Below are 15,959 nucleotides of genomic sequence, written 5' to 3'. Positions count from 1 at the left end.
TTGTAAACATGACCATACATGCCGTTTGTTGCCTTCCATAAGTCAATGGTCGTTTGTAAAGAAGAATCGAGTCTTGTTCATACTAAGCTATTATCAGTCTTTAAAAGAGTCTCGTATAAATTTGAAGTGAACGAATAATCAATTGCATTCCGTATATATTCCAACGGCCTAGCGACCATTTTAGATAGTTTTACATAGCTGTTACTGTTTTTTTTGTGCCACTACCAAGATGTATATCTATACTATGGGAGCCATTTTAACATGTTAATTTGACACGTATACATACAGAATGATGATTTGTGCACTGTGTAACCATCAAAGTCATTGGGAAAATCATATACAAGTTATATAATATAGTCTGTAGCCATCAAAGTCAGGGAAAAAATCATATACAAGTTTTATAATATAGTCCGTAACCGTCGAAGTCAGGGAAAAAAATCATATACAAGTTTTATAATATAGTCTGTAGCCATCAAAGTCGGGGAAAAAATCATATACAAGTTTTATAATATAGTCCGTAACCGTCGAAGTCAGGGAAAAAAATCATATACAAGTTTTATAATATAGTCTGTAGCCATCAAAGTCGGGGAAAAAATCATATACAAGTTTTATAATATAGTCCATAACCATCAAAGTCGGGGAAAAAATCATATACAAGTTTTATAATATAGTCCGTAACCATCAAAGTCGGGGAAAAAATCATATACAAGTTTTATAATATAGTCTGTAGCCATCAAAGTCGGGGAAAAAATCATATACAAGTTTTATAATATAGTCTGTAGCCATCAAAGTCGGGGAAAAAATCATATACAAGTTTTATAATATAGTCCGTAACCATCAATGTCGTTGGGAAAATCATATACAAGTTTTATAATATAGTCCGTAACCGTCAAAGTCGTTGGGAAAATCATATACAAGTTTTATAATATAGTCCATCATTGAAGTACCTAACAATAGTAAATATATTGTGTTTAGCAAATCTACCTCTCCTTTTCCAAACAATGAAAGAATCTACCATTTTGTTGATGTAACATTTAAGGCAACAGATAAGTTAATAAAACGGGAGCCAGTAGCATGTTGTAGTCATGCCCAGTTAAATGAGTTTTATATTAGGCCTAAACAAATACTGGTAGAAATACAAACAACACTTCAAATATCTTGTTATCTTTTTTATTATTAAACCTCTCTAAACAATGACAACACATTCCAGATGTCCATAATACGTAACATACTGTGTCCGGTCTTTTTCTAAAACCTGATTCTAATGAATATCTGCTGCATCTCGACCGCCTCCAAGAGTTTCTGACATGCAAGGGAGATAACTCAGGCGATTCACAGTTGAAAACTATTACTTTGAAAATGCTATGAAACTGTTGTGTTACACGTCGGTCTACAATTGTGGAGGGCAATTTATTGGCCGACACAGAACACATCGCCACATATAACGACATCAGATGGGGAACATGATTTGTATACCAGATCTGGAACCATCATTCATGGTACAGATCAGCGTCTACCTGCACTTAATAAATTTAAAAATACAACATGTAATGACAATACTTACAACATGATAAAAATGGTTGTTGAATTGGATGAAAATGATATAACAGAACCATTTCAAGCTAAATAATATGTGACAAAAACAACAATTTTCTTAACTAAGTTTAGAAGCTTGAGTCATTTTTAAATCACAATTATCAACAATAAACAATGATAAATTTTCAGAATTGTCCCCTTTAGATAATTTCAGTGTACAAATTTTATATCGGTACAATTGCAATTGATCTAAAGTACTAGAAATACAATATAATTGATCAAACATACATGTATATCATTGCAGTAACACATGTCTTCATATATTTGTGTAATTCTAAAATACTCCCACTCACATTTAGATAGGATACTTAATACTATAACTGTCCAATAAACATTGAGATGTTATGATGAAATCAACTTTGGGGTCTTGAATATGCCTTCAAATTTTAAGTGGTTAGCTAAAGTATACAAAGTAATGAATTGCAACACTACAATAATGTAAAATTGAATTTAGCACAATCATAGTTCAGGGCAAGATTCACTAGGTGCTAAATGTACTTGAATAAAATTACTGCTTAAATCTGTACCACTATCCTTTCAGAATTTTTAAATACTCATGATTTTTCAACTGAAAATCTTGAATACAATTATTGACTGATAATGAAACAAGTCTCTGTTACTAAGAAGAAGGAAAACAGAATCCTCTGACAGAAGATCTTCCACACCCTCCAGTTCCTTGGTCTTGTGTATCTGATCAGTAATATCCAGATCTATAGTAGGAATCAGATGGTGACCTTTGTGCTGAAATGATAAAACATTTTCATATTTTCTTGTCCGAGATAATGTATCCACAAATTCACAATAATCATTAAAGTAAACATTTTGTCTGTTGAAATATTAAACATAAATTCTACTTTTGTGTGGTAAGTAAATCTTACATTTGATGATGAGATAAAATAATTTTTCCAGTGCTCATGGATAAACTCTCTTTCTTAACAATTCATTTGGACTACCTCCTTAAATTTCATGAATATAGACCATCGAATAAAACTGTATGTTACAAAAACTCAGGCAATATATTATGCTGAGAGTAGAGCACAATGACATAGTCATAATTTTTTTTTTACTAATTTTTGTTTAATATGCTTACAGAAGTCATATGACTGTGTAGAAGGCTTGTATGAAGAGGTGTCTGAATATGAACTCTGAGTTGATCCATAGTTGCCTGAAATATAAATTATTTTATTTTTCATGAAATATTTCAATATCTAAAATATCAATTGAACACATGGTTCAAATATTTCACTACTACCTGTTATGAAAACTAAATGTAAGGTGTGTTGAATGACAGTAGAGAATGACTCTATGGTATAAAGTGAGGTAGTGGCGAGTTGGATTGGTCAATACCTTGATCATAATAAGCAGCACCTGTGTTGGATTGGTCAGATGTTCCACTGTAGCCTCCTCCTAAAATATAAACATTTTAATTCAAAACCATATTTTTATTTACATTTACGATATTTTTCCAAGCAAGACATTTACTCTAAGTGAGCGAGTCATTTCAATTAAAAAACAGCGTTTGAGATCTTTCTGATGGTGGCTGTTCCATTTATTTTTTTCCTTCACTTTTTTTATATTGAATTTGAGATAAATGCTTTAAGCCATCACAATATCAATGCCTTAAGTTTACTGTTAAACAGACACTTTAATTTGATCAATACAGCTGATCAAAAGTATGACAAATACTACAAAAACAATAATCTCTAAATAAATGCATTAGAGACAAGAGCAGACAGACTTTGGTATGGAAAAAAACATGCCAACTATCATCATCAGACACTGAAATTTGGTGTTTCCCCCTTAAATTACCGTAATAGTTTGGGCTCGATGAGCCCCCATAACTTTGGGAGCTGTCGTAATTGGAGCTGGAGTTCCAGCTGCTGGTATCCCTGCTGCCATAGTTGCCTCCGGTGGTACTAATGTAGCTGGTATTACTACTACTACTACTATTGCTGCCGTAGTTGCCCGTTGACCCTGAACCAGATCCCCATCGGTTACCTCCCGAGTTCTGTTTTTTCTGTCTTTGCTGGCGTTGTTTCTTGTTGCCTTGATTCATGGTCGATGAACCTAAATTAACACATCAATGTTCGTACTTTGTAGTACATATTATTATAACAGGTTTATACAACAGGCGATACCTACATAATTTGTTCCTAAAATACATCTTTAAAAGACTGAAAGACAGCTTTGATGATTGTAGTACTTTTATTTAACTGAATGTCAAACACTATTAAAATGTCCATTGAATATCCCGATATATCATCTCCATATATTTGTCAATTTTAACAGGGTAAGATGAGTAAATGTTTGTATCGTACCTGAATTAGAGAAAGCGCTTGGTGGCAACATTCTACCGCTGTCTCTGTCACCTGTATCTTTGCCCCTGTGAAAAGTAAAAACAAATTCTTAGGCATTGTATAAACAATATATAGTGGTTGGTTCTATTACAATATTACAGAAAGTCCTCCATTAAATCAATGGGAATTAAAAATTATAGCTATTTTATTAATGTGTTGATTTAAGTTTTATGATTTCTAATATTGAAATGAATTGAGATGATAAGAGACCACTTTGATAAAATTTGTACTCACGACATTCGTTTCTGAGCAGCCTTTAAGGCGGACTGTAACATGGACACCATGTCTGAATCATTGTCTTGTCCCATCCTTCAAACAAAACATTTTACATTAACTACGCTAACTCTTAAACCCTGTTAGATATCATACAAATAAATTAGTCATGCAGGAATTATGTGGTAAGAAGTGCCCACATTTTGTTGTGAAAACAATGGATATGTATCTTAATTGGTATGTATGTTCTCATCGTTAAATTATAATACCGAAACTTCATGCAATTACATAATTTGGACAACGCAAATATAGTCATAAATTCATTTACAAACAAAATCTAGCATAAAGCATCTTTTATATTAAAGGGAGTTTTCTGGAATAACACTTTAATTCATTCTTACAATATGGATAATTATATTCCTGTTTTTTTTTTTGTTTTTTTTTATACAAATATTTTATTCCCCCAGCATTATTAATAAATATATTTATACTTATAGCTATGCCATTGTTTTATATTTAATAAGGATTGCCAGGTTGGGGAGCCCTGGGATCAACCCCCTGAACAATATTGTGTCCTCACGCAGGAGGGCTTGCTCACTGCACGCAAATTAATTCTAACATTATGTAGAAGGGAAGGTTACTATGTTAATGACAAAAGCATGTCTACCTCTGCTTGGATAACACATTGCTCAGCTTGGATGAGAGTTCCTGAAAATAAAGAATTTGAATATGTTAATAATTGGTGCTCCAAGTACATATTCTATTACGAAATCCTTAATCAGTAAATCAGATTACCCAAGTGTGTAATCAGTGATTAAGATTACCTAAGTGAGTAATCAGTGAATCAGATTACCTAAGTGAGTTCTCAGTGTATCAGATTACCTTATTTAATTGAAATAGAGACTGGATTCATATTATGAAGTTTTCTTTAAAGAAGTGAATAAAAGAATGTAGTTGCATTTACTACAGTTTAACAGCTGGAGTAAGAAAATGTCAGAAAAAAACCCTATTTATATCTTTTGCCTAACAAGAAAGAAATGTTTTACAAATTAATAACTAGTCAACAGTCAAGTGTGGATATATTTCTGGTGAGGTAGAATCTCCTACATAGGAAAAAGAAATTGAAAATAAAAAGATACACAACACTTACATCTGAAGGACTATCTTGAAAATTGCCTGAAACAAGAAATATTCTCAGAATTGAAAACTACACAGTTGTGTTGCAAATCATATTATCCCTATGTAATACTTCATTAAGTTGCTATATTTCAAAACAAAATACTGAGCAATTAAACAATTTGCTAAAACAAGCTATTAGTAAGTTAAATACCGTATTTGACCTAATAAGGGCGCCCCTAACTTTTTCAAGGAAATAAATCTTTAACTAAGTGTCAAAATGGTGTTCAAAAGTAATAATTCATGTGAAATGTTTTGCTACTTTATGTGTTTAATTTTCTTCAGCAAATTAAGTAACTGGAACACAAGTTTTCGCCACATTTTGTCTATTCCTACAGATGACATGTCAGTGCAAAGAGCACCTGAAACTAAACACACATACAAATAATAACTTACCATCTTTATTTGAAGATAAAGTAAAAGACTTCATTCTTGTTGATAAAATAACTTTTGTTTAGAACAGAAAGCTAGTAAAAGACATTGTAAATCAATTATTAGGTCAAAGAAAACGATGTCTGATATGATCTGGGAAATCACCTGTGTCTATAAATAGAACACAAAAGAGTTCCATTTGAACATAAATGGTGGAACACACGTTCTCTGATCTAAAGAACAGCTGGCATGGTTTACAAGTTTACAGGAATATTCAAGTGATGTTTAAGCTTAATATATGATAATGAATAGATATCTTCACCTGGAATATTTTTATGACTGAATATTTTACCGTTTCCACAGCCTTGGGTATTCTGCTATAAGGTATAGCCTGTTTCATAAAACTTAAGAATAACTAATCTTAATAAGGGCGCCTCCACTGTCAATTACCCGCACCCTGCGCTCTTATTAGGTCAAATACGGTATATGGTTATAATTTATGTCAAATTAACTAAATTCTACTTCCAGTTAAAATTTCTAGGTACAGCAGTCAAAGGATAATTTCAAAGAGAGCAAAGGTAGTTTTAAAACTCTCACAAACAATTATTGACCTTGACATTTAAACTAACCTTGACCTCCTGACCATTGTCCACCTCTGTCCATATTTCCACCTCGTTTGTTGTTGCGCTTGTTTTTCTGATTGCCCGTATTTCCGCCCATGCTGTTGAATGATGACATATTGCCACCCATGTTGTTTCCCATCATGCCCATGTTTTGGCCCATACCCATACCACCCATATTACCACCCATGTTGCCCATACCCATCATATTGCCCATTCCCATCATATTTGGTACACTGGGTCCTAGTCCAAGATTCATCATTGAATTTCCTCCTCTTGGGTTGCCCAGGATTGACATCCCCATACCAGAGCCCCGCATATTTTTGTTTCGGTTTCCGAATTGAAATGATCCCATACCGCCCATTCCTCCCCCCATAGGGCCACCCATTGCTCCCAGCTTCCTCCTCTTTTGGTTGGTACTGAACTGCTGTATCTTTTGATTTTGTGCTTTTCTTTTGAGGTCATTGGCTTTCATGGCCATACTGGACTGTTGTGATCCCCCTTTTGGCTTGTCACCACCTGCAGTTGTAGGCTTGGGCTTGTTCGTTTTATCTCCCAGTCCTTTAAAACCACCCTTCTGGAACTTTCCTTTTCCTTTGAAACCTTTGCCTGTCATAACAAGAAGTAACAAATCCAGTAATTTAAACATGGAGAAAAAACATAATCCACAACAAGTTATCACTAAGTATTAATAGGACCATACCCCTGATTTTGCTCATGAAGATGATCTCTCTTACTACACTTTAGGAAAACTAAATAATTCATCTTTAAAAAAAAATCTAACAAACATGCTTATTTCTTTAAAGTTCACTTAGTGCTGTTGCCTGCCAAGTTTGAGCTCTTTTCTTCGGATTTCTCCACCTGCTTGGTTAAATTGCAGGTGATCATAACAAATTAGAAGCTGGTATCTCACTGAACATTATCCAGGAGACCTATTATATGACATCCAGAAAAATTGGTGTAAAGTGTTTTCTTGCTCAAGTATACCAACACAACAGGTCAGGATGGTCAGTGATCTCAGCTTCCTGATAAACACAATCTATTCCAAATAGTAACTTAACTGCAGACCTTAGGTCTATTAGTCTCTCAAAACAATTGCGCTATCATGACACCTCCTTTCTTCAGAACTGGAAAACCTTTCATCTTTGATCAATGTGCACAAACACTTATTTTCAAATAAAAATTGATATTTTTTATTTTGAATGTCTGATGTCTCTCTCTTTCAAATATGTAGATATATGTCATCTTTGTAAAAATGAATGTGTTATGTAAAATTATAAAGTGAAAGGGCTTAATATAATTTTGATAACTTGTGCCCAATTCCCTTGTATATAATAAGATAAAATAAAATATGTTTAAAGCACAGTGCAGATTCCATGGTAATCCTCTATGCTAGAAAGTTCTAAACATTTAGATTTATGTTGATAATATGTCAAACATGCCCTACAGAACCACTAATCTTATTCCTACCAATGAAAAATACAAGATATTTTAGTTTTACCTCTTTTCTCGAAAGGTTTCACCTTGCAGACCTCAATTTTGCTTTCCCCAATTTCAATCTCCTTCTGACTTTCAAAGCTTTCGTCAAGTTCTGCTTTACTGCTGAATTCCATTACAGCCCATCTGTAAATAGCAGTGGTTCAAAAAATGTATTTTTTTTAATAATCTTTTGTTCAATAAAATATAATTAAGGTATGAAAAGACAGACTACCATTATCATATTAAGTTTATTTTTCTGTAGAACTTTATATCATAAAATTTAAGAAACAGTTTTGTTACATCATTATTGCATTATGTATCATATATAATCATTAACAAGTTGTTATTAAGTCTTAGGTAAGATGTGTAATTTTGATCAAATTAATTAATTTATGAAGAACAGCAATATTTAATTCACCTGAAAACAAACAAACATTATTCAATGCTGAAAACAACTTGAAAATAAATATTCCTCTCAAAGACAACTGATACCGCCGTGCTTTAAGAGTTAAATCCATTCCCCTTGAAATTAAGGTGCAATTCTTATGCAAGATAAACATAAAAGTTGCTGACACCCCAAATACCTCTGCTGCAGTTAATAAATAAATAAATATTTCACTGTTACATGTGTGAGCAGGTCAACATACAGACGGTAGAAACTCGTACCTTGTCAATGTACCTGTATTTCATTTATTGGTATGTATGTTGTACCAGTATGCATGTAAATTAATCATAACATGCATAACTGCATATTACTAATTAAAAATTTGACAAAGAAACCAATTAATTGTTTCAGAAATGGGTAAATACTCCAAATTCCATCCCTGATATCATTTTCATTAATGCAGCAATTATGCTCTTTTAGAAGAGCGAAATACCAAGTACGTACTTTGGTATTATGGTTAACAAATAGCCAGCTCTATCAGAGAGGTGGACCGAAGGTCATTGTAAATTGGTTGTAGGGGTTAATGGAATATACTTACCCTAAAACGGATTCTTCAGATTCACCACGTACATAGACTTTTACGCATTTTGGAAAAAATGCTTTCAAGGTTTCTTCCGTAGTGTCTTTTGGTATGTTATTAACATACAGACACTTAGATGTTTGCTGTTCACGAGAATCACCTGTAAACAACAACTCCTAGGGATGTATGTGGGGAAGTCTGAGCGACAAAGGCTATCGCTCAGACACCCTGCACCAGCCACTGGCCAGAATAGAAGGTTGTGTGCTGATAAACCACCGGGCAGGTGTATCACACCACTGCATGTAGGAAAGGCGGCAAAACAAGGTTATCTCAAATAATGAATGTTTCGTTGTAAGGACATAGTCCCTAACAAATAGAAAAGATGAGATATGTATACAGCTGTGTGCAGTATGAATACACAAACATTGAAATGTTCAATATGCCAGATAAGAATGTTGAATCAGCACCTTTCATCCTGTATCATCATGCATGATCCAACACAAACTGACTTACCAAACCCTCAAGCCCACTTTGAACATTAGCAGTGGCCATTGTGACATTTTAGTTTCAGTTTTTGTGTCCAAAAGAATGTCCGGACTCCATTAGGAAACACAACAGTCCAGGAGACAAGCCAACTGGTAGCCTCCGAAGTCTTTAGGATGCAAAGCTAATGCATTTACTGATGAGTAAATCTCACCGATTCTAAGTTGTGATACCTTCCACTGGTGTCGTTGGTGATGTAATTGCTGATAACAGAATTACATGCTATGGTCACGCTGAACACATCCCGTGGAGCGTTATGGCCGAGGAGAGCTGAACAACATACCATTGTCATTCCTCTTGTAGTTTGCGAGTACATTGTAGAATGTGTGGATGCAACAAATGATGATACAGTATACAAGTGCACTCAACAGAAAACAAAAACAAAAAACATGTGCATCAGACTCGGGGAGCTGATTTCACATTTCATCACTGTCTTAGTGACAAGCACTGGACATCCACATGAGTCTAAATTTAGACTAGACTTTGGTCACCAACAAAAAAAAGAGTTGGTAATGTTTTTTTCAAGACTGTAAAAATGAAACCTTACTAAATTTTAAGGTTCTTTTGTGTTTGTTTCAGGTATAATTCAGATAAAGAAAGAAATCAAATCTTTCTACAATTTTTTTTGATAGTCAACTTATTTATAACGTTCTCCAGAAGTAATGACAGTATAACCTATCTTCAGTGATATTTTTATACCTTTGAGCTTCCCAGCTTTTTCCAATGCTGAAATAAAAAGAAAACAGGGCTTATTATATATACATTTCATGATTTGAATAGTATCATCAATACATACATTCCTAAATCTCTTTATATACATACATATACTTAACTATCTATAATATCTATCATTTACTTTGTTCACTTTGGTTTGTATATATGTGGTACTTATTGGAGAGGACTTATATAGGCTTTCCTGTTGTCCAATAAATTTGTTTTCTAAATAAAAGAATTTGTTGAAATTTCATCAGTCTCTTGAACCTGTAAAGAGTGTTAAGAATTCAATGATAAATACACTCTTTAGCAGAGCATTTTATATATTTGAGTGTCAAAATGTGTACAGTTTATAATTAAAACCAGTTCTCGATCCTGGTGTTGTGCATCAGAATTTCACTCTATTAAAGGACTACCTTGTTATTTTTATAATGTAGCTAATTATTAATTACCTAGAAGGTCCTTCAGCCCTTCAGAGCAGTCAATATTCAATTTTGAATCATCTTTCTGAAGTCTATTCAATCCCTTCAAGATGCGTGAGGCCATCCATTCTCGGTAGGGAGCAAAGGTAAGCTTGGCAGTTCTACAAAACACACATGTTGCACCATAATATTCTTTTTTTTTCAAATTGAGACAAACTTTTGTTTGTATTGTGACTGAGTTAGGTAAGTTTTTTTTTTCTACACAAAAAAAATCCACTATTTTAATATGCTTACCCTGTCTGATGCTCCATCTGAAGGTTAAGAACTTTGGCTTTAGATAGCAGTCCAATAAATTCCTCATTCTTCAGCAGCTGTGATTTAACAGGCTCTATGGTAATTGTTTCTGTCACAGCTGAAATACATAAAATCCTTATTATTACTATTACATAGGATAAAATTATACTCTTTGTTGTTCATCTGTAGTTGTTTTTTGTTCAGATTAACAGAATTATTTACCAAAAAATATTTCACAGTTGTCCCAGTCAAATCTAGTCTGCAGACAAGAAATTTCACATAACCATACCTTGTTAACATTTACAAATAAGCACATCTAAAAACAGTTCTATATATATAAACATGCCTTTTAAAAACTCAGCCTTGTACAGCTGATCTACAAGTCTGTTCTTTTTTGTTTCATCGTCTTCCTTAATCTCCACTGTTTCTTCCTTCTTTTTTTCGTTACTTTCATCCTGCTTATCATCTTCAGTTTTCTCCTCTTTCATTTCAACATCTTCACCTGCAATGTAAACAAATCCTTCATTAATCAACCAAACATTTATAATGATATCATAAAATAATGAGGTGCAACATGTGTCTGATATTTTGAACAGCTATTTACTAAAACAAATATTAAGGAGGAGGAGTATATATTCTGGATTTTCCCCCTCATTAAGCAATTTAATATACAGTGTTACCCTTGCAGTTGAGATCAACAAGTCTTCAGTCTATTTATATTACCATAGCTGTGACATCAGTTGTGACCCTAGAAAGTGAAACCCATGTAAGCCTTAGATTTCTTTTAGAGAAAGAACATGTTGTTGGTGAATTTTCAAGGTACAAGTATTTGGAATCTAACAGCAATACTGCAAATGGCACCAAAAATGTCCCCTTGAACACTCCTGTTTATTTTCTTTTTAAAGTAATGTGATCTTATATTTGACCCCAAAATATGAAGGAAACACAATTTGTCTTCCATATTACTCATCGATAGCATTGACATTACAGAACAGTACCAGACTCGTACTATTCTGATGACTATTAGTTAAGACTAGCAGAATTGTGTCATGAACTTTTCCCTTATTTACCAAGTCAGACAATATCATGCTTGGAAGATGAAAATGTTGAAAAATAAACAAAAACTTTAACAGAAATGTCCCTGCACTACTGTAGTTTCTGAAGATCACACTAGGATGAGAAAATGGCAAAAAAGACGATTAACCAAGAAATGGAAAAACAAGTTAACCCAACTTCACCTGGGGGTTAAATAACAATAACAAAGAAACAGAACAATAACAAAGAAGTCAACTTGTTTCTTCAACACATGCAAGTAACGAACTTGTACCAAAATAACAAAACAGTATAACACCTTTCCCATTTTCAGTTGTTTCTTGCCCTGGTTCCTCTACTAATGTACAGTCTTGGGTATCTGTAGATTCTGGATCCTCAACATATGAAGGCCATGTACAACTATCCATTGATATTTCTACACCACAAATTGATTCATTGTTCTCAGTCTCACCCTGATTGTCGGTAGCTGTTGCGTCCTCTACTGGTGTATCAGCTATAGATTCAGCTGATGCCTCGGTGGCTGTAGCCTCAGAACTTTCGGCTGCAGTTTCCTCTGTAGGTTTACTACTATCTTTAGCCTTTTCTTGAGATCTCCTCGTGGCAGTCATTGTTGTCTACCTCGTTTACTTTTCAATTATATATAAATCTGTAATGAAATACATCCTTCAAATTTTACAAAGAAATTGGGAATAAAGGTGTAGCCCTTGGGCGCTCAGGACATGTATGTATCTATATAATCAACTACATGTATGTCCCGTGCATGTAAGGACTCTTGTCAAATGTCATCGTGTGAGAGAGGTTTGATTGGATGAGAGTGTTGTCCTATTCCCTGCACATATCATTCCTGTCCCCCGCTCCCTGTTCATTCTCCATCATGCCATTGGACAGTATAGATGACTAGCCCTGGTAAGTCTGTCTTCATGTCTATTTCATAAATTTAACTTCCAATATATCTACGTATACATTACATAATTGTAACCGTGGTCGTGTAGTGTACCATTGTCATTTAAATATACTGTAGTTGTTCCGATCAATGTACTACCTCCATGTTATATGTGTTGGAGCTATATATAGGTCTTTATGTAATAAAAGAATCCTGAATCTGAACCCTGGTGTTTCCATCTATACGAATACCAAAGGTTACACAGGTATATATTGTTTGTGCCTATATAGCTATAACATGTACCATTACAGCTTCACCATGAGTAAATAGGTTGTAGCTGATGATGGCAGCAAGGCATCTATTGTTTTTGTCATATCTCAGTGATACACAATCTGACTGCCTACTAAATAGTTGTGCCAACCAGAATGATAAGTAAAACTGTATTGTTTAGGATTATTGATATGACAGTTTCAACTTCAGTTATCTCATTGAGGATGGTGTAGTTGACAAGACAGTAATTTGGTTTGGTTTGTTTTGTTTAACGTCCTACAGCCAGGATCATTCAAGGACGTGCCAGGTGTTGGAGGTGGAGGAAAGCCGAAGTACCTGGAGAAAAACCACCAGCCTACGGTAATTAGTACCTGGCAACTGCTCCACGTAGGTTTCGAACTCGCAACCCAGAGGTGGAGGGCTAGTGATAAAATGTCGGGACACCTTAACCACTCTGCCACCACGGCCTCAAGACAGTAATTACTGTATGGAAAATATGTATTAACAAACACTCAGCAGAATCTACCTCAAGGTGACTCAGCCTATATACATATACCGAGGAGAAGCAGAATATCACATGGAAATCAGCTACTATGAAATCATATTCAACACATGTACATGGGCCCAAAGTCTGAAAAAAGTCATGGCTAGTATTCAGTTACGACAACAGTGACCCATATTGAAGAAGGTTTAATTAATAACTGCACCTTTAAGCCAATTTCGCAGTGGTAATTATAAGTTCCCTAGTTTTAAAGATATTCTGTGCCTTCTAGATATATAGGCAACATTGATACGGTTGATCATGTAAAGTATACAAAGACCAAAACCAATTAAACATTATTTGTTTTATTTCATTGTCTAGTCAAGATTCTCAGATCAATGTAGATTTTCTATATATTCCATACAACTTACAAGGGCTGGCATCGGCAAAATTGATGTTTTTCAGATTTCTTTTATTAACATCCCTATCAAGTTCCTGAGATGTGACTTTTGTGCGCATGTGGTTTAATTTAATCCACCCAAAATGATGTTTTTGTTTTTATTTATTTATTTATGGGTTTTACGTCTGCTATTACGGCCTTTCAGCTGACGATTTTTTGTCGATTTGGATGTAGAGAGCTATAAATAGGCCTAATTAACATGTGCCAACCTAATAACGAATAATGATAATAAGGTTCACAAATTCAAATACAAAATAATTAATCGCGTTTTAAATTTGAGTGTAGGTAGTCAAGTCTAACAATGTTTTGAAAATATGTATTACAAATATCAAAGCAGTCAGCAGTCAGGAACATTGATAAGTATCGATTTTTTCAGAAATGGAAAATGATTTTCATTGTTGTTAGTTAGGGTATTCTAGCACGACAAATTTATTTCTATAAATAATATTTCGTTAAATTGCACAATCATGATTGATCTAAATTCTGGAGCATTACTACACATTGTTTTAACATATCAGTCTAGCACCACGAGCAACATAAAGTTACCTGTTTCCTTGTGTACAGAGATTCGACAGCTGAATCGAGTAATGGCGTTGGTTAATCTAGACAACCGGAAGTGTGCGGCTTCGATGCGAAAACCACGTGGTCAGAAAGGATAAACTATACATTTATTTTTAAATATTTTATTTTTTATTTATATTTCATATAAAACAACATATATCATACACAAAAATTTAAGATATTATTGGTAAACACCAAATTATTATTTTAATTTATTTTCAATAGCTAATATTCACTTCAAACTCTTATAAATTTCATTCTAGGTCATTACACTTCTTATTATGCACAGGGATCAGACCATAACTACCCGGCTACTTTGAGAGCATTTAATATTCAGTCACTTATAACTGTAAGAAGGAACTGCTGCATATTTGGTAAGTAAAACATTAAACTAAAAGAATCAAATTTTAGAACCGATTATGTTACAGAACGATGAACAATTTCAGAAATGACATAAAACAGATTTAGACGTAAACTGACGGAGACTGCATCAGTGCAAAAGAACGTTCAACGCATCTCGTTACAAAGGTCGGTTTTTTGTGTGTTTGAAAGCTTAAGAACGCACTTAGAGCGTGCTACATGTATCTGTTTCTTTTAGTTTCGCAATAGGTATCCTGAAGTTGTACTGAAAAGAGCCCGTTCTCCCTATTGATGTTTAATGGTACTATGAACATGTTTACATCAGCAGCATCAGGATGGGATTGAGGGGACAATTCAGAGGATAAGATCCCTCGACAACACATGACCTATTCGTGAACAAGTGATTTGTTAAGTACCTTTTTGAAAAGTCAATGAAAGAGCAGGGGGAATATATCCTATCTAGTTCATATAAAACAGAAATCCAATCTAATCCATGTCTTCAGAGTGACACTGACAGACGAGACCATATAATAATTATTATATATTGATTAGTTTATCTGTCTGAAGAACAAGTGACCATATCATGTAACAGACATGATGTGTAATGGTGAACTTAAAGTGCCTGTTGTCTGTATGGGATTATTTCAAAAACTAAGATGCCAATGTTCTTAAAATTGGGTAAGTAGTAATTGTATGAAGGACTAAAAAGTTAGTTCAAATAAATGACCTTGACCTCAAAATTGTGTTAAAATCTTCAAAACAACTTATCAGTAGCTAAGAGGCCCAGGGACGTGATATTTGGTCAACAAATAAGGTCTGTTGGCCATTGGATGTCATGAAAATTACGTAAGATTTTTCAAATAAATGACCTTGACCTTTTTTCAAGGTCAAATGGATCAAATGTGTTAACATGTAAACAACCTAAAGATAGACACAAGGCCCAGGTTTTTGATACTCAGTAGTATGTTGGTGGAAGGGCTACTAAAATGTTTTCAAATGAATAACCTTGACTTACATTCAAGATCACAGGGATCAAATGTTTTAAAATCATTAAACAACTTTTCAAAGCACCGAAAAGTCAAGACATTGGACCAGTAGGATACAGGGCTACACAGTTTATTCAAATGAATAATTAATAAA

General features: G+C 34.0%; 2 protein-coding genes across 4 annotated transcripts in view; one reads left to right on the top strand and one right to left on the bottom strand.

The window, feature by feature from the left end:
* Positions 1-1,154: 1,154 nt before the first annotated feature.
* LOC117334807 (uncharacterized transmembrane protein DDB_G0289901-like) lies at positions 1,155-14,555 on the bottom strand. 3 transcript variants are annotated; one of them, XM_033894618.1, is made up of 17 exons: positions 14,445-14,555; positions 12,103-12,450; positions 11,098-11,253; positions 10,752-10,869; positions 10,488-10,618; positions 10,021-10,047; positions 8,797-8,938; positions 7,836-7,957; positions 6,344-6,943; positions 5,317-5,342; positions 4,834-4,874; positions 4,188-4,262; positions 3,915-3,979; positions 3,406-3,663; positions 2,944-3,003; positions 2,687-2,761; positions 1,155-2,337 (listed from the first exon to the last, which is right to left on the bottom strand). In XM_033894618.1, the coding sequence occupies exons 2-17, from the start codon at positions 12,410-12,412 to the stop codon at positions 2,291-2,293; spliced, it is 2,253 nt and encodes a 750-aa protein (XP_033750509.1). In that variant the 5' UTR covers positions 12,413-12,450; positions 14,445-14,555; the 3' UTR covers positions 1,155-2,290. The 3 variants fall into 3 exon arrangements, with proteins under 3 accessions (XP_033750509.1, XP_033750523.1, XP_033750515.1); XM_033894632.1 differs by having other exon boundaries at positions 12,256-12,450; XM_033894624.1 differs by lacking the exon at positions 2,687-2,761.
* A 190-nt stretch (positions 14,556-14,745) lies between these two features.
* Positions 14,746-15,959, top strand: part of LOC117334787 (long-chain-fatty-acid--CoA ligase 5-like) — a 44,372-nt gene continuing 43,158 nt past the window's right edge. The window contains exon 1 of the mRNA XM_033894593.1: positions 14,746-14,833. The gene's annotated coding sequence lies outside the window, so the exon portion shown is untranslated. The remainder of the gene's footprint in view (positions 14,834-15,959) is intronic.

This window comes from Pecten maximus, chromosome 1, assembly GCF_902652985.1.
Source record: "Pecten maximus chromosome 1, xPecMax1.1, whole genome shotgun sequence".
NCBI lineage: Eukaryota > Metazoa > Mollusca > Bivalvia > Pectinida > Pectinidae > Pecten > Pecten maximus.
The sequence above is the reverse complement of the archived record's forward strand: the minus strand, read 5'-3'. Positions and strand labels throughout refer to the sequence as shown.